The 24,561-nt window shown below is 49.0% G+C and overlaps 1 protein-coding gene across 2 annotated transcripts in view; it reads left to right on the top strand.

Annotated features, from left to right (window-relative positions):
* Window positions 1-24,561, top strand: part of LOC144130119 (uncharacterized) — a 344,089-nt gene that overhangs the window by 37,279 nt on the left and 282,249 nt on the right. For both annotated transcript variants that reach the window (XM_077664133.1, XM_077664132.1), the window contains one exon: window positions 16,394-16,491. In XM_077664133.1, coding sequence (XP_077520259.1) covers window positions 16,394-16,491 — 98 coding nt within the window. The remainder of the gene's footprint in view (window positions 1-16,393; window positions 16,492-24,561) is intronic.

Here is a 24,561-nt window from a genome sequence, read left to right as displayed (position 1 = left end):
ATTTCACCTGTATTCAAGGAGACTCCTGCGAGCGCCTGCTCGAAATGCTTCCAGAGAGGCTCACTGGAAAACTCAGCCCGGAAATAGAAAAAAAATCATCTCACTTTGGAAAATGCTTAGTCGCATTTTTGATCATTTTGAACATAACACGACCGGCGAAAGCATCGAGCAAGAAATAGCCAAATTCCATAAAACGTACTTAGAACTTGGAGAACGAGGGCATAAGGGTTACGGGGCTGAAAGAATGACGCCATATATGCATATTCTTGTCTGTCATGCCTCAAATAAGCATAAAGAATTCAAGTGTTTGGGGTGGTTTTCGAGCGAAGGCATTGAGGAAAAGAATGATATTCTGAAGCATTTGCATCATGCAAGATCCAATAAATGGAATGCGGCCTCCGATGCGCTGAAGCTGGCAAAACGCCTTGAGAATAGCGCGCACGTAACAAGTCGAGCGTACAAAAAACACGATCATTCATACTGGGTTGAGGGTATGATTGAAGAGAGTCGCACAAATAGGGCTCGAAGCGCTCCTGAAATGGAGCGCGAGGATACACCTCCCGCTTGCATCGAGGATATGGACGCGGTTGAACTGCGGACCGAATTGAAAGCTGCTGGCATTTCAACGAAAGTAAAATCAGTTCCCAAACTGCGTGAAATGCTTCGCAAAGAAAGAGAAAAACGATGTTTTCAGCAGTCGACTTGACTTCTATTAGCAAAAATTGCCTGCAATTAGAAATTGCCTGCTCGCGATGTTCCACAATTCTGTATGCCTCAGTTTTTATCATTTCTTACTTTTTTAATGAAATATTCATCAAAAATGTTTGTAGTGCAGTATGTGCACACTTGCAGCTTGAACGGTTTACTATGTCTCTTCACTCAATGCTAAAACTCGCATTCTCGCTGGTACGACTAAACGAGAGTGAAATGCTTTGTTTGTGCTTGTGGCGACTTATATGTGCAGTAAATGTTCTTCGTTCTTCGCCATATTTGTGATAATCTTCCTTGATGTGCAATATTTACACGCTGTATCTGTATTCATGTATGATATGTTTATATTTTTTGTATCGCGCCACGCTGAGTTGTTTTGTGTTTTTTGGGTTTCATCAAGATTAGGCCAATTGTGTTTTATAATTACTGCAGTGCACGCTTGAAATGCCTTCGCAGTGCACCTCTGGATGCCTATGTTCCCTGCGAAACGGCGCGGTTCATGTGGCTGACCTCATTGTAGCGCGAATGTTGCACCTCTCCTTTCTTCACAGCCAGCCTAGTGATGTGTGGCGGTTGCAAGTGGTACACGTCTATGTAGAAAGTGTAAAGTTTTGCCATACTTAATATTTACTACCGACACTTTCTCAAGCTGGTTCTGTGCATAAGTGCATTGTGTATTTCTAGCAAACTGTCGAAATGTATCGTTTAGACTTTTTCTGCGCCATGATGTGATGCGATAATAAATATATTCTGTCATGTCAAGTAAACTGCCGCTTTGATTTTTTGTACGAGTTTTTGTAGCGATTATTACGGCAGCATTTCGAGCCTTCAACGTGGCGGCGCCGTGGTGGTGGCGGCACCGCCACCCTGTGGCTGCGTTGACACCCTGTAGATGCGCCACCACCCTGTCACGTGGTTGGTCACGTGGTGCGGCTGATCATGTTGTTGGTCACGTGTTTGGTCACGTGACCAAGTTCCACTCGGGCAGCTGTAGATATCGCGTCACTCCAGGTTTAACCAAAGCTAAACCACCGTTTTTTTTTTTGCAACTTGCACAAAAGGACAGGAACAAAGAATTGAGCAAAACACTCAACAGGTTAGGAAATTCGGTAGGCTGAAGAAGTTAAACTGAATGTACGCATTGCTACATTTAATTTTCGTTATTTTCAACTTCACTCCTGAACCTAATATGGCCTCCTTTTGGAGATTATCATTTGCGATGGCATGTTCTATCTGCGGCCGCCTCAGCATTCACAGTTGACGGCGAGGGGACCGACTTCCCGGGTGTATTCAGCGTCGGTCGTAATCGAGTCACGTCACCATGCTGGTGAGTAACGTCATGTAGATCCGGGCGTCAGGGTACGTTAGTAAATTTCAGCTTTAACATAAGTGATGTGTCTCCACTTGGATCCCAATTTAGACCAGTTACGAAAAACAACAGAAGGAACGAAGAGGACCGGGTGGGACGCATTGCTGCCGTTATATGATCTCTAATCGTCTTTGGAACATTTGTCAGGCAGTGCTTTCAAATACGTGAAAAGGTATGTTTGGCGCATCACAGCTCCAGCTGCCGCTGAGCGAGTTCTTACAACGTGAAAAAGCAATGCTTGCTTTCCGATCCCTCATAGTTATTTCACACCCAAAAATAATTGTGGAATCTCCTTCATCACGCTTTTCCATAAGCCGTATAATATTTCCATGCGTTTTGGTTTATGGTTTATCGTCCCAAAGCGACTCAGGCTATGAGGAACGCCGTAGTGAAAGACTCCGGAAATTTCGACCAGCTGAGGCTCTTTAACATGCACTGAAATCGAACAGTACACGGACCACTAGCATTTCGCCTACATCAAAATCCAAGCGCTCCATAACGATCGCAAAGTACAACATTGATGACTTGACTACACAACTCCTCATTGCGGCAGCACTATGAGCAGTACTTTTGAACAAAGAAAAGAAATCGCGCTGAAATTAAGAAATTTGGGGAACACTTAGCTCCGCCTTGTTGGTATGATGCTATAGCATTAACAGGTCTTTTCTGCGGCTTGGTGTCCTCTGCATATTTTGTATTCGAAATTTCAGGCTATTTCGCATGGTCTCATGACGTAACATTTAGCCCGGCGAGCAATGAGCACTCGACCGTATAACCAGCCAACAGCCACCCGCTAGTGCACCTCCCATCTCGGACATATGACGGCGCTTGGTCATGTCACCAGGTATCGTAATCTAGTATCTTAACCTCGCTCAGCCACAGCGTTTAATGCCGGGATGCATGAGGCGTTTTTACGGCGTGAGGCCGGCGATTTTCACCCGATGGTGAGCGCCGCCACCAATGTGGACCTACCAGATAATTTTCGCACGTCGTCCGACGACGGTTGATGAGGCGGCTGACGCGAGCGAATAGGTGCGCAGAAAGCCCGCTCTTTTCCGATATGACTGCTTGCGCACGTCGCCGTCGACGAGGCCGCCATGGCCGACGAGCACGTGGCGACTTGGGGGGCGGGCATGGAAACGTGACTGTCTTGAAGATAAACGATTCATCAAGCATAGCATGTCTTTTTTTTTTATGGGGACATGAATTACTGTCGTATGAAAATGGGCGCGCGCGTTTCCTCAAGGCCGGTGGAAGAAAACCACGCGCGCAAAAAGCCTGTGTTGTCTCGAGCGTGTGGGGAGAACGCCCTTCGCAAGTGCTCCTGCCTCGACGCCTCCTTACACCCGGCAAACATCAACGCAGTAGAAAATGGAGTACTCCATCGCTTTCTACTGATCAAGCGGAATCCGTGGATACCCGCTTTACATCCGTGAGTCCAGATTTCGCCATTTTCTGCCCGTCGGAATATCCAAGGCACAGAACGCCGCGCTAAGCCTAGGCGGCGTCGGGCCGTCGGGCCGAAGGAACGCTGCTACAGCTCACGCCGCACCCGTGAGGATGGCGGACGCTGACGCGGCGGCGTCGGCTGGAGCCACGACACCACTCGAAGAGAATCTTCACAGCGACGACAACGCTACCAACAACGCTACCGACAACGCTACCGACCACGCTACCGACAACGCTACGGACCTCTCGCAGAAGAGAACAATCGACAACGGGGGATGGTTCACTGCCAAATACCAGAACTCGAGACTGATTGCCGTTCCAGAGGCCGGGACAGACGCGGCGGACAATTCAGCGCTGAGCCAACCCAAACTCAAGTGGAATCCCGTTCGGCGAGAGAAGCTACCTCCTTTGCCAAAAAATGACTTCAAAGTCATCCTTAGACCGAAGAATGGACTTAACATCAGCGAACTGAGCACGCATCAGATGGCCCGGGCTATAACCAAAGCATGCGGAAAACCAGACATCTGCAACGAAGGCAGCTTCCTTATACGGCTGCACAACGGATCCAACATCGCTATACTCAGCACGCCAAGCATGGAGACTGCCAGTGCTGTGCAGTGTATTTCAAGTCTACGCTTTGCTGCAAAGAACTATGCAGTGACAGCTTACGTGGCCGCGCCGGACAATTCGTGCAAAGGTGTCATTCATGGAGTGGACGCCGGGACCACGCCAACTGAACTACTATCGCATCTCCGGGTACGTACCCAAGGAGTCAAAATACTTTATGCAAGAATGCTTGGAAAATTCCAAAGCGCGGTCATTACCTTCGAGGGAAAGATCGTTCCGCGCTACGTCTATTACTACGGCGGCGAGATACGTTGCTACCTCTATCGATCATGGCGGCAAGTGTGTTATACATGCTTAAAGGCCGGACATAGGGCGGACGTATGCCCGACACCTGACGTTGTCGTCTGCTCTAAATGCACCGAGCCAGTGATCGAGCACGGACACTCCTGCGAGCCCAGGTGTGTGCTATGCACGTAAGCGCATCCTACGGGGGCAAAGGAGTGCAAGGAACGCCTCAGGAAACCGAGACCACGGACGAGAAAAAAAGAGGAACCAGGCGGCGGAGACAACGGCGGACGCGGCCGGGCCCGGAAACGCTGGTTCAGCGAGAAATCCAGTTCGAGATCCAAGTCCAGATCGGCATCGAGATCAGGATCAAAGTCGAGATCGGCGTCCAGGACCCGGGAGGATCCAGAAACCAAAAAGAAGCAGGAGCAGAAGAAGACCGCACCAAAAAAGGAGGAAGCAACCAGGGTGAGCTGGAAAGAGCGTCTTTTCCCCACCTTTCCCACTTCTCCAAAAAACACAAACACACAGAAAACAGTGATAGGTAACAACGCTAATGGGGAAGCTAACGAGGACGTTCAAGAGCTAAGACAAATAATTCAGACGCTCCGGGCAGAAAACGCCGAGCTGAGACAGAAACTAAACGATCTGATAGACGAACTAAAGGCCCAAAGAACAAGGCAGAACAGCACTAGCCCGCAAACAGACGAAGCTCAGGCGACAACTATAGGGCGCCAGGAATTTACAACTGCCATGGTTGCTGTTAACAATGCACCGGCAAATCTTAGCAACCTCATCTCCAACATCCAAGACGAGACGCGCAAGGATAGAGAGCGTCTAGTACAATTCACAGCCATGAAATCCAGAGGAAAACCCTATAACAGGCCATCCCAGTATGGCGAGCAACCGTAAACGCCCGGTCAAGTTGGAAACCCTTGAAATACTGCAGTGGAACTGCCGTGGGATCCGCCGAAAGCAGGGTCTTCTTAAACAACACATCACAAATTGCACCTCTTCGCCAGACATAATCGCCCTACAGGAAACCGGCTGCTCACTCACTTTCGCGGGGTACTCCGTCTACGAGGGGCAGGGGCAAAGCAAGGTCGCCACGCTGGTTGCAAAAGCAGTCACCGCAATCAGACACGACATCGACGGAACGGACATTGACCACGTCCTTATAGAAATCGTTACCCAAAAGAGAAGCCAAGAAAGCACCTTCCTACTTAACGTGTACAGCCCGCCAAGCCAGAGGAAAGCCAATTTCAGCTACCTGCTAGGCAAAGCAGAAGAAGCAGCGGGCAAGAACGGTATCGTTATTCTGGGGGACTTTAATGCCTGGCATAAAAGTTGGGGCTACGTTCGGGAAACCCCGAAAGGCAGGGATCTAGCCAGGGAAGCTGATCGTAGAAGGCTCACCCTCATCACTGACCACACCCAACCCACGCGAGTGGGGAACAACATCAACCGAGATTCGTGCCCAGACTTATCATTTGTCAAAGGGGTAAGGCACGCAAAATGGGAAAACGACGGCGAAACTCTAGGCAGTGACCACTGCATCCTGCGCATCCATATAGAAACCCTCCCGATCAGGCGACAACATGGCCAGGCTAGACTGACAAACTGGGAAGCCTATAGGAAATCCAGGGCACAGCATGAAGACGCTGAGATCACCGACATAGAAGGCTGGGTCGCAAGAATCAAGACAGACTGGCGAAAACTAACCCGAAAGGTCGCCCTCACTACCAACACACCCGAGGTGGACAAACATCTCTTACACCTTCCGGATGCCGGACGGGGCCTACTAAAAAGGTGGAAAAGGCAAGAGCATAATAGGCGGCTCAAGCGTAAGATCGCTGAGGTCACCAGACAAGCTGAAGAATATGCGACGGAGCTCTCGAGGCGCGGCTGGAACCAAATGTGCAACGAACTTCAGGGGACTCTAGGTTGGGCCAAGACATGGGCCTTGCTAAGGGCTCTCATAGACTCCACCACCACAAAATCTGAAACCCGTAAGACGACCCAAAGGATCGCGCACCAGTTCCAAGGCACTGACGAGGAAATGCTACAGAACATCAAGCAGCGTTACATCGGCAATGCAAGATACGCCGACAGCAGCTTGGCATACACGGGCGAAACGAATCCCGCTCTGGACGAACCCCATACCATAGAAGAAGTCAGACACGCTGTGATGTCCGCCACAAATAACACAACACCAGAGAGGGATGGCATCACCAATGCCATGATAAGGAATCTGGATGTCAATTCAATCAAAAGATTCACGGAGTTCATCAATAAACACTGGGAACAGGGGACCCTCCCGGACGACTGGAGACATGCGGAAATAGTAATGATTCCGAAGTCCGGAAAGACTCCAAACCTGGACAATCTTAGACCCATTTCCTTAACATCATGCTTGGGAAAAGTGTACGAGAGAGTTGTGCATCACAGGTTGCAGACCCACCTTGAGGACAACGAACTCATGCCGCACACTATGTTTGGATTTCGAAAATACCTATCGACACAGGACGTTCTCCTGCAGATTAAGGAGGAGGTGCTTACTTCCGTTCCAAAATATGGAGAAAACATCTTGCTCGCTCTCGATCTTCAAGCGGCCTTCGACAACGTCAGTCACAGGGCTGTGCTGGAGGGGCTCAGCAAACTGGGTTGTGGGCAGAGAATATTCAACCATGTGAAAGCCTTTCTGACTAACCGAACCGCTACCATTGGAATAGGAGGAATCAGGACTGACACCTTCAACACCCCAGAAAAAGGAACACCACAAGGCTCTGTGCTATCACCTATGCTTTTTAATATTGCAATGATTGGTTTAGCAAGGGCGCTCGAAGAAATTGAAGGAATCAGGCATGCCATCTATGCAGATGATATCACAATCTGGGTGACAAGGGGATCCTTAGGCGAAAAACAAGAGCTTCTTCAGCGAGCGGCAGACACGGTCAACGCATACGCCCGACACTGTGGACTTGCATGCTTTCCTGAAAAATCCGAGGTGCTCAGAGTCTACAGACAAGGGTATGATCTGCAAAACTCCATAGATATCTACATAGGAGAAACGAAGGTTCCAGAAGTATCGAAAGTTAGGATCCTCGGCATGTGGGTCCAAAGCAACCGTCGTATCGATCACACGATCACACAGCTAGCAAATACCACAGCACAGATCACCAGGATGATTGCAAGAATTTCCAACAGAAGAAGAGGTATGAAGGAGGAAGACACATGTAGGCTAGTACAGGCCCTCGTGGTCAGTAGGATCTTATACGGCGTCCCCTACCAAACACCGCTCGAGCAAGAAAAGGAGCAGTTGGAGGCAATTCTTAGAAAAGCATACAAATGCGCTCTCGGACTGCCGGTCAGCACTTCGACGGAAAAATTTCTTAAACTGGGCATAAACAACACAGTACAAGAACATATCGAGGCCCACCTTATCGCGCAGAAAACAAGACTGATGCTGTCCGCAACAGGCAGAAACACGCTACGGTTGCTGGGCATGAGGGACGCTTTGAAAGAAATCAATAGCACAGCGAGCGTTCCAAATGAAATCAGGAGGATCATTGAGATCAGTCCGATTCCAAAAAACATGCATCCAGATATACATAAGGCGAGAAGAAAGGCAAGATCTGAATTCCATGAAAGAAGCTTCGCCGGGGAAAAAGACGTATTATATGTTGACGCAACAACATACAGACACCGATATGGCTCGGTAGCCAGCGTGGTGGATCACCAGCTCAGGGAAATCAACTGCGCTTCGATAAAAACCAACAACATACTCGAGGCTGAGGAAGCAGCAATTGCACTCGCCATCACCCAGCAGAGTGACGAGCCCCATGCACACATCATTACAGACTCGCAAGAGGCGTGTAGAAGATACAGCAGTGGACGCATATCCACTGCAGCCATTCACATACTCAAGGCGAGGACAATCACTTTTACGAGATGCTTCATCACGTGGACACCAGGCCATGAGGCTGTCAAAGGGAACCAATGTGCGGACGCGAATGTCCGAGCATACGCCAACCGGGAGGCGCGCACCGAAGGGGAACTGGACGCAGTCACTAGACGGTATGGAGCCATCTTAGAACACCAACGAGCCCTCCGGAGGACCTACCCGCCTCCCCACAAAGGCCTTAGTAAACAGCAGTCGGTTGCCTGGACACAACTACAGACTAATACATACCCCAATCTGAGTTTACTCAGCAAAATCTATCCATCCACTTATGAAAACAAATGCCCGCTATGCGGTGAACACGCAACGCTTTACCACGTTACATGGGCCTGTCAGAAAATGCAGGCAGCGCCGATAAACAACACACCTACACCGGAGCAGTGGCAGGCTGCGCTGTCCAGCTCGAAGCCTGAAGAGAAGCTCAAGCTGATCGACAGGGCTCGCAAGACTGCAAAGGCCGCTGGGGCCCTGGACTGAGGGCTCCACCTACGCTGCGAGAAATAACCCTTATACAATAAAGTTTTTCATTCATTCATTCATTCATTCGAGCGTGTGGTTCTCGATATCTGGACATGTTCATGCGGAGTAATGTGATGAAAAAAAATCCGAGGGAGCAGGTTGCATGTCACATTCTCGAATTTCCTGTTTACATTATCCCTACGTCATAAGACAGGCCGGTGATCAGCCATGGAACTTAAAAGCTTCACATCCTGAGCCGGCCCTCGCCCTCCTAACCAAGCCAAACTTGCGACAAGCCAAGTGGGAGCTCCGCGTTTTTGCGCAACTGCATGCAATGGACTCTACCGTGGCGCGCGCGCGCACACCCACACACTCAGCCCAACACACACACACACACACATGCAGAAAAAGGCAGTGAACTAGGGCGCCAGAAAGTCACGTGCATGCAGGTACAATTCCTATACAAGCGCATCCCGAAAATGGTTACACGTTTAAATGGTATTATTCAATAATTTGTACGCTGAGCAACCTGTCACCATACTTGTGTATAAATGCAGGAAACACATGTTGTGTGCAAGCAGCCTAGGTAAAATGATCAGCGCCGTTCGTAAGTAGAAGGCAGCATATTTTCATTTTTGCGAAAGCATAGCAGCTCATAAGGAGGAAAATCAGGCGTTGTCCTCCCCAGAGGTTTGGAAAAACCACGTGACCTATCAGAAAAAGAAAAATTAAGTTTCGTAAATAAAATACTTTCCGAAGAGGGTTCCGCACCCACGAAGGGAACCCGCCGCATTGGCTCAGTGGATAGGGCGCGATGTCAGTGCACGCTAAATATCCCCAGGTGGTCTAAATTATTCCAGAACCCTCCACTACGGCACCTTTTTCTTCTTTTTTTTCACTCCCTCCATTTTCAATTTACGGCGCGGTTCAGGTGTCAGCCGATATGAAAGACAGATACTGCGCCATTTCCTTTCTCAAAAAACCAATTTTCAATTTTTACTTTCAAGGTTAGTTTCTAAAATTGGTTTTGAGGAAAGGAAATGGCGCAGTAACTGTCTCACATATATCGGTGGACGCTCGAACCACGCCGTGAGAGGTCTGACCTCTGGTCCACTTGAAGGTCAAAACCGTAAGCACTGCGAAATCGTTACGAGGTAGCATAGTGAAGCTTTCGCATCAAAAGTGAAGGAAAATAATGTTGCCGGCCGTGGCAATTGCTATCTAATATATTAACCACCCGAGCTGCAGCCGGCGGAGGAGAAAGGGAAATGATATCGAGGAGAAATATAAAGGGGGTGGTGGTGGTGGTGAAAACATTTATTACGGATGAATAGGAGGTATGTTTGGATCAGCCCGTAAGGGACCGATCCGTACAAGCACTAGGTGGAGGTCCCTAGTATGGGAACCCAGTGGCGGTTGCCGCCGCCCGGGCGCGCCCGACTAAGGCTTGTTGGGCCTGTAAGTCGTGGCAGCCGAGCAGGGTCGCCTCCCAGTCGTCCCGGGTTGGGTTGGGGATGGGGGGAATAGCGGGGTTGGAGGGGCAGGCCCAAACCATGTGATAGGTGTCAGAGGACACTGCACTACAGTGTGGGCAGCTGCCACTAAAGGAGGGGTTAAATGTTTTAGCGCTGCCGGGCACAGCAATGTATTGGTGAGAAGGCGGAGAAGGAGCCGCTCATCCGCCTTCTTCAGGCCTTTACATGGACTAGGGTAAAGGCGATGACAGTTTTGATAATATGTTCTAATATCTTTGAATGTATAGACCGGATTAAAATCGGGTTCCTGATCGGTAGGGGAGGAGAAAACAGCCCGGTGAGAGAGCGCGCGGGCGGCTGCGTCTGCTGCCTCGTTTCCTGCCAACCCCTGATGAGCAGGGGCCCATATGAGGTAACGGTGTGCTGGGTCCGTATCCCGTATGCAATTTTGGTATATTCGATAGGCTAGGAAGGGAGTGCAGCCTTGTTCGACGTTCCGACAGGCCCCTCGCGAGTCGGTGATTATGTATTTTGAATTTGAATGTGAGGCCGCGAGAGCAATCGCGACCTCTTCTGCTTGTGTTACACTGCGGGCTCTGAAAGTTAGGCCGTTAACAGTGTTGCTGTTGTGAACTACCGCGGCCGTGTACCATCCCCCGTGGTGAGGGCCGGAGGCGCCCACGTAGTAGACACCTGTTTTGTTGCCATAATACCGGGCTAGAGCTTCCGCTCGTGCTAGGCGCCGACCATTATGGTCTTCGTGTGACATGTTTGCTGGAAGAGGCCGCACGTGGAGGGCACGTCTCCACAGTTCCGGGATGCGAAACCTGTCTTCCATTGGAGGGGTGTGTTGGATATGGAGTCGAGCAAGAAGGCGGCGACCCGACTCCGTTAGCGACAGGCGCGTGTACTGGTTTGTAAGGTGCGCCTCCCGGAGCTCCCGGAAAGTGTTCACCACCCCAAGAGCCATAAGCCGGCTGTTTGAAGTAGTGATGGGGAGGTCAAGGGCACGTTTAACAATTTTGCGAAGGATGACCTCAAGGGCGTCCTCCTCTTGTTTCCGTAGGTGGAGATAAGGAGTCGAATAGAGAATTCGACTAGTTACGAAGGCGTTTGCCAGCCGCAAGGCATCCTTACTTCGTAATCCTCCGCGTTTGTTGGAAAACCGGCGGACCATGCGGCCCACCTGGTCCCCCACCTTACGGAGTTTGGCCAATGTAGTGTCTGGCCGCCTGTGTTTGTGGATGTAGAGTCCGAGTACCCGTATCTCATCACTTTCGCGTATGGGACCGCTCTCAAGAGAGAGAGATATTTTAGTTGTGCACTTCTGTGAGGGGCGGAGGTGCACAAATTCCGATTTTTGAGGGGAACATTGAAGACCGCAGCGGCGGGCGTAGCGGTCTACTATCGTCGCCGCTGTTTGCAGGCTGGTTTCAATATAAAGGGGAGCGATAGCAAGGAAGCACATGATCGAGTATTCGGGTGTGGCTCAATCCCCGGTCCGCTTTCGAAGGGGGATGCCATTCACATACCTGGCTTAATATCTCATATGGGCCCTTGAGGCTTGGGTGTTACGCATATTTTTGAAAGTATGGTGGAGTACTTGGCGTAACGCACTCTGGCACAGGTCAGCCCGGTATTGCACTGCCTCCGGGATTGGCCCGTGGCCTAGGGGCTATTGCGCGCGCTTTTCTTCTGTCTCTTTACTCCCATCTTTCACCTCCTACTATCAGCACGCAGGCAGCTGGGCGTGGCTCCGCATTGAGCCAGTAAGCAAACCCGTGCTTTTCCTTTCGTCCTTCTCTCGACAACTCAACTCAACTCGAAAAAAGGAAGCACAGGGGCTCGAGCTGGGTTTGGGTATCGTCGCCTTCATCAACTTCCATTCGGGCGGCGTGAACTGATCAGCTTGGCTGGCAATTGCATTAGAGCAGCACGCCATCGCCGCAACCGAACACCACGCTGCAAGCTTTCTCCTTCACAGCTCGTCAGTAGACTTAATTGTTGTCCGTAATTTTTTTCCCCGTTGCGAAAAAACTTGACAATTATGGTGAGTCAGGTTATAACTGCAACCTCTTTCGAAAAAATAAAAACACTGACGTGTAAACAAATGCGCAACACAAGGTTCTTACTGATGCTTATACGGCCGCTAGTTCTGTTCTGTCACCAGTCATCAGATTTTCTGTACAGCAAAACACCATTTACCATGAAGACACAGACCGTCCCACGGGGAGAAGTTAGGTGCCGCGCTAAAAAAATTCTATTCCACGCATTATGCTCTGGACTCACTGAGTGATAGCTGGGCCTTGGCACAATTCTGGTTCGTTTAGCCATATCTTGTGTGATGTGCATATATACCGCCAGTAGTTTTTGACAAATGGCCCCTCAAAGTCGGACAAAGGCGGGGCGTGTACACCGCTTCAACCCCAACCCGACTTCTTTCTTTTCTTGCACCGCAGTAAAGGAACAGACTAGGGGAGCCGCACAGTCAGCCCGTTTCGAACACGCTGGGTGGAAAAAAAAAAAACAGAAACGCGAAGGGTGCCCCCCTCCCGAGGAGCTTGGCTTGAGGGGAGGACACACAAAGCGGACAATGCGCGAATCTTACTACCGTCTCTCTCTCAAACCGGGAGGAAGAATGTAAGAGAAGGAGGAGGAGCTCAACTTCATGCGGCCCGTGGTGGCGGCGTTGTGAACTGGAGCGGATGAACCAGAATCCTGGTCATGCAGTCGTGAGGTTCGGGGATAAATCGTGGTCAAAAAAAGGCATAGTCGCCGCCACTACTGCTCCCAGGTCCTACGAATTGCAAGCCTAGGATCGTCGGGTCTTTAGGCGCAACAGACGACATCTTCTGCAAACCCGTGAGAGGTGTGCAACAGACATTAGTGACGACGTTAGTGATTCGCTCGAGCATGAACCTGTCGACCCCCGCCCAACTGCTCAAGACATCACGACTGCTGCCACAGCGCTATCCCATGCTCACTCACTCCAGCAACAGCCCGCCGTCAACAGCGCAGCGTCCACAAGTGCTGCGCGCCACATGTCAACACTTTCTCCTGAGCGAACACCGGCCCCAAGAAGGTCGGCTCGTACAGTCAAGCCACCGCAACGACTTCATTACGATGCCGAATTTAATCAAGTATCCTGAACTTTGTTTTCATTACCCCTCAGGGGATGTATCGGGCGTACACTATCTGCCTTATCGTTACAGCGCACTGACTGCCTTATCATGTCGTGCCGGTGCCCCGCCCCATTATCTATATAAAGGCATACCAATAAACCCTACGGGTGCTTCTTCTTCCTGCCACCATGTAGTTGCCTCGGTTCCTTAGTTCGATACTCATCACGTTACATGGTGTGAGAAGTGGGATCGACCGACAACGATGGAACTTCTGAAGGTGCCGCCACCCTTGCGAATGACCTGCAACCTCTCTGAAAATTGGAGACGCTTCAAGCAGAAGTTCGACCTGTTCCTGCATCCTGTTCCTACGTTACAAACTCATCGAGATATGCCCTTGTACAGCCGACGCTACTAGCAAGCTGTGTCATTCAATACATTACCAGTCTGCCTAGGATAAAGGAAGTTCGGCAGCCACGAAGAAGTGGATTGGGCCTCCGCTCGCTCTAACCACACCACCAAGTCCGCCTCCTGTATGCAACCGTTGCGGCTTTCCCTTATAATTGGAATGCTTGGACGATAAATATGGTGAGACTACGCTTATCTCTACCTAGTATACAGTGAATATACTGGTGATTCTCCGGTACGCGCTTATCTGTAACGCGTTATGGCTGCCCGTGTGCGACCTAAATGCCTTGAAAAAGCTATTACAGCTTTCGCAGTAATATATGAAAGGGCTAGAGGCAACTGGCCGCGAATGGACGAATGCTGAAAATTTTCGTGAAACAGAGAAAGGCGTGGAACTTTGCGCCATGATGCCAGTTAGGCCCAAGGTTGATTTCACAGTAGTTACACTAGATATCTGAGAGAGGATAGAGCGCGCTCAAGTGTGCTGTGTCATTTGGAGCAGGTCAATAAACCCTTTAACACTAGGGTCCCAGATTGATGAAGCATATTCTAGTTGTGAGTGTACGAGTATGGCCTATAGAAGGTGTTTGATGTTATTTGGGGCTACGGGAAAGTTGGATCTCAAATATACGAGCACGTGATTAGCATTGGTAATTATGTGCTGAATGTGTGTGCATGTTCCCGTATTCTCGGCAATGCCATACTGCCAACATCGAGCGAAACGGCGAAGTTAACGGCAGGCGGAATTTGTGCACGACGCCGAGGTCAGCGCGAATAATTCGATATGCCCAACCGAAATGCAATTGATTTGAAAGATAAAACGTCTCCAAGGGCTCCAAGGTGCATTCGAAAAAGCGTGAGAGCGCCGCACATCAAGCAGCTATGTTATGCCATGAATATTCTGGCGTTGCTAGGCCGACACGTGCAGGCTGTGTTAAAGGTATTTAAAGCATATTAGCACGCACGAGCTGCAGCCTCCATGACCTGTACCTGAATAGTGTTCCAACGCTAGCTGTTTATGAGAAGCTACCACGGTTTCGCCATGTCCGCGTCTGCATCGGCGCGCCCGTGATCACGCGACCACCATCACGTGGGCGAAGTAGGAGAGGAGGCGGAGTTGGAGGCAGAGCAAGAATGGCGTATGTTAGGGTGCACCGTACGAATGTCACAAGAAGCGACAGCCAATAATAGGTATGCGATGCCACCGCACAGAGTGGCTCATAGAGACACAGCTAGGATGGAGGGGGAGGAGAAAAGCGCGCTAACCACTGCATCTGGTCCCGCCGTGATAATGAGGCTGTGGTTCAAATCAGGCTGAGGCGGCAGGTCAGCCGAACCCAATGTGGAGGCCCAGTGCTCCAAAGTGGCAGGTAAGTGGCGCCGAAAGCAGCGCCATGGTCGAGCCACAACTGTGTAATGCCTAAACATGTGCCGTAGACGCTGCTCGTAAGCAAAATACGTAGCAGCTCGGCAAAGTGCTGCGTCTGGAGCGCGGGGGGAAACAGCGGCCGTTATTATGCCGCCCGATACAGCTGAAGTGGCTTCACAGAGTAACTTCGTGCAAGGTAAAAACTTTTTCGGTGTTCTAATGATTCCCAAGCTTGAACCGTTATAGCTGTTGTTGCGCTGAAGTTACGCTGTTTAAATGATTTTCGAAGTACGTATCGAAGTGCTAAGGTCTGAACATTCTGATGTTCTTGTTTATCAGCTAGATTAAACGGATCATATACCTTGCTAGCATATTCCGATGCTCACTCCAGTACTGATTTTCGCGCGCATTAATCGCAAAAACTGAGTCGTTTTCGACGTATACTTCACAAATTTAAATAGAGTGGCGGAAAAATTTTCAATCACAACTTTGTCCCCTATAAATGCCTCATTTTACTGCCGAACCATCTGCATCATATCGAAAAAAGGGGCATAGAATCTATTTTTATCGCTAACAAAACTTAAATGGCGGGCTCATTAAGGACAGCGCCATCCGTTACAGGTTAAGCGGACGAAGAGTTTTCTGACAGACAAAACTGAGTATGGTCATCCACACGGCTGTCTAAAGCGCCCTAACGGCGAACCGAGAAAAACACTTGTGTCATATATCAGCGGCCAAGGGCTGGAAAGGTAGAATTATCGTGTATGCGCATTCCCGCTGATCGTATCTCACTTTTCATGTCTTTAAAATCTGCATTTAAGCCGGTCAGCAGCATCGATCGCAATAAATGCTCAACAGGGCGTGCGGCTCGAGTGCTCTAGATAAGTGCGTGGACGACTGTAGATCGGCGTTTCACATTTTCGATACACTTTCAAGACACTGTTAAAGTTTCCACATAATTTATTTGCGTATGATCACGGAATTTGAATATTTTACGCAGCCCGCAGCTCTTCATGGTTCTAGCCATGACATTGCCTTCCCATGCATTGACCCAGAACAACTACCTTATTTATTAGATATGGAGATCAAGGGTAGACATCACGGGCTCTACAGCGAAACGCTTTCGTGTCGCAGCCATTTGCAATGCAGTGGCAGTATGGCAAACATCTTTTTAATGAGAGCAAAAGGAAAGTTAATTTTTTTGCACCATGTTTTTTCCAGAACGGAAGGTCAAGAGACGCGCGCCAAATCTATGGTGTCAACGGGTTCAGTGGATTCACATTTCGCATTTACGGCATAATTGTTGATAACAGTAAAAAGTAAGTAGCAACATTTCATTTAATTTGCCTAGGTAATCACTCAAGGAAAGCTTATTACCCTTAAGACTTCTTAGTAATAGGTTAAGAGATTTTTTGTGTGCAAACGGCAGGAATAGAAGCCCATATAGAGGCCAAACTGACGTTTAGATAGCAAATGCTCTTTGCGTAAGCTTTTACGACCTGCGTACGTGTTAGCTGCGACGCGCCCGTTCTTTTCGTTCCGCTGCTATTTCTTTCACCTCCCCTCTATCTTAACGCGGCATTGTTTGTGTAAAGGTTGAAAATGGGTTTTTTGGAAAGGAAAGGGCGCAGTATCGGTCTCGCATATCGGCGGACACCTGAACCGCGCCGTAAAGGAAGGGATAAAGGAGGAACTGAGAGAAGAAAGAAATGTGCCGTAGTGGAGGGCTCCGGAATTATTTCGACCACCTGGAGATCTTTAACGTGCACTGACATCGCACAGCACACGGACGCCTCAGCGTTTCGCCTCCATCGAAACACGGCCTCCGCGGTCTGGTTCGAACCCGGCTACTGCGGATCAGTAGCCGAGCGCCCTAACCAATGAGCCACTGCTACGGCTAGTGTAGGTATCCTGATCGGAGATTTTCTTGTGGCATAAACGAACAGAAAAAAATCTGCGGGAAAAGAAACAAAACAGCGTAGCCGTTAAATGCATCCCATGCACTAAAACGGCATGTGACACGCTCACGATGCGTGACGCACCATCCTAGCCATGGTGTGATGCGCTGTTCAGTTCCTCGGTTTTTGTTGCGTCTTTGAAACTGGCAGACATTTTATCATTTGACTCGGGCGATGATCGCCTTTTCGAAAATGAGAAAGCCCGTTTTGGTATCAGTAATACGATCTACATGCCTGAAGATGAATAAGGAGCATAACAGTTATAGGTAAAAAGTTTTAAATTTCGCAGTTAAGACCGGTCAGCTGTTTTCTGTTAGGCGCCTCTCGCCACAGTAGAACACTGGCGACAAGGCGCTTTTAACTCCGAAATTTTACCTTTAAAGACACTATTAGATGGAACACCCTCTGTGACATTCGTTACATGCTAAACAGGTTAAATGGAATGAGTAACACAAAAACAAATCAAGTTCACGAAGTCAGAGGAGAGATGAGAACAGGAAAGACGTTGGGCGCAGCATGACATGAGAAGAGGTAAACAATGATGTGGTGTGGCAGAAGAGAGTATTGTACCCGATAAGATGACTAGGAGAAAGCGGGAGTGTGTCGATCGGGTGATGAAGGCTCAAGATCTGCTGCGGTAGCATGTCCGCTGTAGTGCTGCACGGGAGGCTTATTTCTGCGTCGAAGGGAAAGCTTTCTGTGAGACAATTCACATAGCCTCGCTGATGAAGAGGGATGACTGATATCGAAACTGAAATATTACAGTAAAATTCGTCACTGATTTCATAAACCAAAAACTCTTCTATCTCTCATTTTTACCCCCCAGGCAAAATATTTAGCTAAGCACTTTGAGACTCCGTGCCCGGAAAATCTACACCTAGGATTTAACAAATTTTAGAACAGTTTTGACTCCAAAACTGCGGGCCACAATGCAATGCTGTACGAGATACTAACGCGGCAAATAAGTTAGTGGTATTGCAAGAGAGAAAATTGGGGTGTGATGTCCTAGCGGCCAGTGCCGCCGAATGAGAGAAAGCAGACGGAAGACGAAGATGACGAAGTTCAGTTTGGAGCTCACGAACGCTTGAACACTGAGCTGCGGTGTACTAACAAAGATTGTGGCCGTCCACATTTGTTCCTTGATTTGCTTCTTTACACTTGGTGAAGGTAGCGCCCGCTCTTACCCCGGACCTTCGGACCTCAAGACTTATGCCCCTTACATGGCTCTAACACGATGACTGACGTACCGACAAAGCATGGCCAAACTGTTCCCGCCGCTGTCGTCGGTTCCGGTCCCGTGCGTCAGAGCGACCCTGCCATCTTCAGCGGCACGGACGATACCGATGTAGAAGACTGGCTCGCCTCCTACAAACGCCTGAGCGCTTACAGAAAATGCGATGACGTCATTAAGCTCACGAACGTCATCTTTTATCTGACCGACGTCGCCAACTTGTCGTTTTGCAGGCACGAAGCCCATTTTTCTACCTGGTAGTCATCAAAACTAGCCTGACCGATGTCTTCAGCCGCCCCGCTGTCCGAAAACTTCGTGCCGAACAAAGGTTGCGCAGTCAAGTCCAGGAGAGCGGAGAGAATTTCACAAGCTATATCGAGGGTGTCGTCGATTTATGCAAGCGCCTCAATCCATCCATGAGCGACGCTGACAAAATCAAACAAATTTCCAACCTTGATTGAGTTTGAGGCATTTCAGATGTTAGTGTCCAAAAATCCTCAAGCCATCTCCGACGTCGTTTGTTTGTCAGAGCTATGACGAGATCCGGATACAGCGTCTCATCACCCGCCGTACCATTTGCCCAAACGACATCCTTTCGAGTTTGGCTGTCGGCGGTCCTGCTCACGATCAGTCGACCCTTCTTCAGCAGATCCAGCAGTTTGTGCGGGAAGAGGTCGCCCGCGAGTTGTCGTTGGTTACCTGCCCACCCGCTCCAACGCCATCGCTGTCGCCTTCCATTCAGCATGTCATCCAGGAGCAGGTTGCACTGGTCCCGCCGCCCGCTGATCCACCCTCTGTGGTCACTGCACCGCTGACATAGGTAAGATGAAGCTGCCGTCCGGCCACTATCTCAGCCGGTTATTCCGGCTTATGCGCCACCTGGCACCGCCTTGCCTCAGCCGCCCCTACAATGCCACTCACTCACCAGCCTTTGCCTCGCACTGGTCCACGCCACCGTCGTGGTGCGTGGACGCACCGGTCCACGCTTCTTTACAGTAATATTTCAGCAAAAAACGAAGGGACGCGCGCACAAAATTCTTTAAACTTAAAGAAGGAAAAATGTCCTTTCAGCCCCGATTAACTTTATAGGCCTTTTCCTGTATTCACAAACTGCAGTAATTGACATTTCTTATTTGTAACACAAGCCGTTGAAAAGAAGGCACACAACCCAAATACTGTCGCGATGCTTTTAATTTCTTCTTTGTTGTTTACTTTAGTGGTTCAACGCCAAACGGAACATGTCGACTCTAAAAAAATCGTATTTACGCGCTCTTGTTTCTGGGTTGCTGGCGATGATTTTTGTCCTTCGATCCCGGTTGCTTAGAATGTTGATGCTGAGTTGAATTTCAGCGGGGCACAAAGCGGCGGTGATTCCGCCGTTCGACGACAGCCGAGCACAGTGGTTGCCATTGCCGCCGCCAAGAGAGAGAGAATAGACATTAATTTTGCAAAAAGGAGACCGGAGCGCATTGTGGCTGGGGTCCTCATTGCAAGACTGCAGTGGCTTCCGCAGACGCTTTGTTGATTGCGACTAGCGCCTCCTGGTCTTCCAGGATGCCGCTGGACAGCGTCACCTCCCATAGCTCCAGCGCCTCATTGTGCGGCTTTAACTGGTTCGGTTTAGGTCAGCATGTCCAAGTAATGTGCGTGAATGTGGAAATTTCGCTCCACGAAGGAGATGTGTCTGCGTGTAATGTTGGGTGAATGCGGGGTAGGTGGTGGAGATTGGCGAAAGTAAGTGTTTGGATGCGTTTTACATAGTAGGAGTCCTCCAGGGAAAGTTTGTTATGTGGCGGGGGTTGGGGGTAGAGACGCCTATTTAGGTGGTGGGTCTCTTGGCGGCTTGAAAGGGGGTAGACATTGAAGTCAGTGTGCCCCGCTCGGTTGGTATAATCTCGAGCTGGGGCACCTGCCCTAATAGAGCCATTGAGACCTTCTTGTCCCTGGAGCCAGGTGATGACATGATAAACTGGAGACGGTCGCCCAGTAGGCGGAGAGCGGTGCGTATAAGCCCGATAGGTGGCTTGGGAGTTTGCAAAAATGTGGGGGCCGTTGTGGTGGGTGCGGCTCATTTTAAAGGTGATGGCTATTGCAAGGGCTTCTGCGGCCGCCGGATCCGGTGGCTTGAAGGATGCTCCAAGATAGAGGGTGTTGGCGTGATTGACAGCAGCGCAAGTATATCGGTGAGGTTGTGTATAGGAAGCCACGTCCACATACATAGCCGAGGTGTCCTGGCCGTATTGCCTACGAAGTCTGCGAAGACGGGCCTGACGGCCTGTGACTCGTGGTTCATATGGCGAGGGATAGGGTTCATACAAAGGGTTGAGAGGACACCATTGGGAAGAACTCTGGTTAGGGACATGATCCTGGTGTCTTGGGGGTCGCTTTTCCTGAAAAGATGGCCCTAACCGCCGAGGTGGTGAGGAGATGAGTCTTTTGGGAGTTCAGAACAGCCTCCTGCATTTCCGCAAACGTGTTGTGAATCCCGAGTACAAGCAGTCTAGCGGTGCATGTACACATGGGAAGGCCCAGAGCGCGTTTTAAAGAGCCTACGGATAAGTATATCGGTCCTACTCTCGGCGGCGCGATCGATATTGTGGCTTGGGAGACGATACTTAATTCGACCCACTCCCAGGGCCGTGACAAGGCGTATGGTGTCATCCTCGCGCATTCCCTTGCAATGTCCAGCGATAAGTCGTACCATACGTGCGATATTCAGCACAGACGTGCATAGAGAGGAAATCATGTGGGTAGGCTTGCAGTCAGGCTGGACACATAGGCCAAGCACTCGGATGAGTGTTTTTTGTTCTGTAGGGTGGTTGTGAATTTTGAGCATTATTGAGTCGGGGGAACGATAGCGGGGACCCTGAATACGGATGATTTCCGATTTGTCCGGTGCGCACTGCACACCGCTGGTCTGATGGCAGCCACACTGATGGCATCTTGCAGGGCTTGCTCTTTGACGGTGAGGGATTCTTGGGTTGAACAGATGGTGATGTGATCCTAGATGATATATCTGATGTCGGATAGTGTAGAGAGCTTGTGGGCAGGAGGGGCCAAGGCCCTATTGAATAGAATTGGTGATAGGACGGCACCTTGTGGAGTGCCCTTGTCAGGTGTTTGGAAGGGAGACGATCTAGTAAATTCGTTACCTATCTTGGCTGTGCGAGAAGTGAGAAAGATGGAGATATACTGGAAAATGCGCGATCCAGAGTGTATCTGATTTAGACCTTCTAGGATTGCACAATGGGAAATGTTGTCAAAGGCGCCCATAATACAGAGTGTTAGAAGAAGGTGCTCACCGGCAGGAGGTATCCCCGTGAGGACATCGTGTTTCAGAAGAAAGGCGTCTTGCGAAGGAAGACCTAGTCGAAAGCCGAGCGTAAAGGGGGGAAAGTGATTATGATCTTGAATATGGTTTTGCAGGCGTGCTTGGATGATTCGCTCGTATAGCTTTCCCAAGCAGGAGGTGAGTGTATGAGCCCGAGAGCAGAAAGTGGCTTGTTGGGTTTAGGGATGAGTATTAATTCTACACGTTTCTATTGGTATAGGTATTTTCCCTTGGGTTCACCGTTGATATTTGATGTACTGGGTAAGTGCTTCAAGGGAATCATTGGAGAGGTTGTGCACCGTTGCGTTAGTGGTTTTGTCGGCACCTTGGGCACTAGAGCGGCTATAAGCGCTGGCAGCTACGAAGACCTCTTGACAAATGATGGGCGCGTTTAGTTCTGGGTTGGTGTGGCCAGTGTAAGTGGTAGATGTGGTAAGTGGCTGTCGAGCGCCGAAATATTTGGCGCGAAGGATGTCCAGAAGCTCTTGGTCAGTGCCGGCGAATTGATGGGCTATTGCTTGCAATGTTCTATTATTAGAACCGCCGCCAAGTTATTCAAATTCTTTGTGGGCATAACCCAGTCGAATAAAGAGGTTGTTACAGAGGCACATCGGCCTGCTCGTTTGTAGCTCACTGCGGTCTCCCCATCATGCGATGTCTGGTGGACGCGCGGGCAACATTTCTTTCAAGCCGTGATGTTTGCCCGCTATGTTCGGCTTCGGAAGACCTGCAGCCAGACATGGACTTCAGGGGTTTCACCCAGAGTTCGGGCCTCTGCCCGAAAACAGACGGCGGAGATTGATCCTTGAAAATCACTATAACCGTACCTCTAACACTAGCCTAGATTATTCCAGCGGCCTGGATTGCCTTGCACGTTCAACGGTTCACCAGAAGAGGGTCCTGAAAAATGTCTCGTATAATGCGAACGAGAGGCCGCGTAAAACATTGTGATGATGAGACGAAAAGAAAGCGAGTCTTTCTGGCATTGGCAAGCGGTGCCATGATTTGGCACAATAATACGAAGCTGCTCTGGCGACGTGGCAGGATTTCATGCGGGAATTCCTGAAGGGGCGCAGATGGTTCTGCAGTCATGTATCCAACACCAGTTGTTCATAGCAGACATGCAGAGGTCTGGATTTGAAGAGTTGGCAATAAAAGAATGGAGGACACTTTAGAAATGTGTGATTCTCTGATGTCGTTGCCTTGCTTTGTAACTCAAGGGCTAAAATGCAAAGCGTAATTTACGAAACATACAGCTAAATGACAAATATTGGTCGAAAAACAATGTGCAGAAGACTAAGGAATTCCCCAACTGTCTGGAGGGAAAGCAGTTAAAGTAGGCAGCGAAAGCGTTAGAAGACGTAAGGAGATACACCTACGTAGGGCATCTAGTGACAGCAGGTCCGGACCACAATAGTGGCATTTGGAGAACAAGAATGGGTTGGAGTGCATTTTGCAGGTACTGAGAAATCATGAACTGGTATTGCTAAAGAGGAAAGGATATACCACCTGTATGTTATCGACACTCACCTACGGGCAGAAAATGGAAGGCTAGGGAAAAAGGGTTGAAATGAAATTGAGGAGGATAGCGCGTCCAAGCTATTTGCACGAATTTTTTTTTTACATTTATTCAAGACAATAATACATCATTTTCTTTGGGGACGTGACTAAAGGCTGGAAACAGCCTGACGCGGTCACGCCAACCTGTGGAAAGGAGCGGTTGACACTCATGTACAGATAAAGAAGAAAAAAAAGGACTGTTTGGAAACGGTTGAGGAACAAAATAAACATATTTGCAGAGCGCTCCAGAAGGAAGAGAAAACAAACCCACTTTTTCTTCACACATAAATAGTCACTAAAGGCGTAAAATACGAACAACATTAATTATGCAGTTCTACCAGCAACGCATGGTTGAAAAAAATCCAATGTACACAACACATAAACATAAAATATCTAAAATACGTAAACATGACTGAAACTGTCGACTTGAAAAAAAAATGTTAAAAGGAATTTAGAGCGCTACCTTTTCTTCAAGAACATATTCTTCAGTATTTTCTTCACTTGGTTTAGAGAACAAGCATTTGGTAATACATCATTATTCATTGGATAGTGGTTTCTCAGATCACGTATATGATTGCTTAATCTTTGGTACCCGTATTCGTTCGCGCTCGGGCCCGGGCTTGATTATAATGTTTCCTTAAGTCGTATGAACTCTTTTTCTCGTGATATTTTGATTCAAAGGCCTTTTCATCAGACTGGTATTCATGATAAACTTCAAGCGTTAATATTTATTTGTAGAGCCTACGTATTTCAAGAATCCCGTACGATTTGAAGTAAGGCGCGCAACTATCCGTCAGCACTAAGTTACCGATAGCTCGCATTGCTCTCTTTTGAATTGATAGCAGGCAATCTAAATTTGTTTTAATTATCATTTGCCGAACGAGTGAGCAATAGCAAAGCCGTAAGTGGATAAGAGAATATTATATCTGTCGTTTGACACTAACTGGAAGATAACACCTTACTCTATTTAGGATTCCTAGAGCACGAGAGAGATCAATTTTAAGTGCGCCAATATGCGCATTCCACAAGAGATTTTCCTGGAAAGTAATACCTAGGAATCCGGTAATCGAAGACTGATTTATGTCCATATTTTTAAACTTTAAAGATGGAAATGTATCAACCGCAGTGCCTTTAGAGCGAAATAGTATATATTTAGTCTTGTTTATGTTCAGTGCGAGGCGGTTACATCCCAGCCATGAGGTTAAGCTCGACATCCAATTGTTCTCCTCCACAAATAATGCCTCTAAATCAATCCCAGAGAAGAACACATTCGTGTCGTCAGCATATAGCAGTATATTTTAAGCGCTCG

The sequence above is a fragment of the Amblyomma americanum genome, chromosome 4 (assembly GCF_052857255.1).
Source record: "Amblyomma americanum isolate KBUSLIRL-KWMA chromosome 4, ASM5285725v1, whole genome shotgun sequence".
Taxonomy (NCBI): domain Eukaryota; kingdom Metazoa; phylum Arthropoda; class Arachnida; order Ixodida; family Ixodidae; genus Amblyomma; species Amblyomma americanum.
Note: the sequence above shows the minus strand (reverse complement) of the source record. Positions and strands in the feature narration are given on the sequence as shown.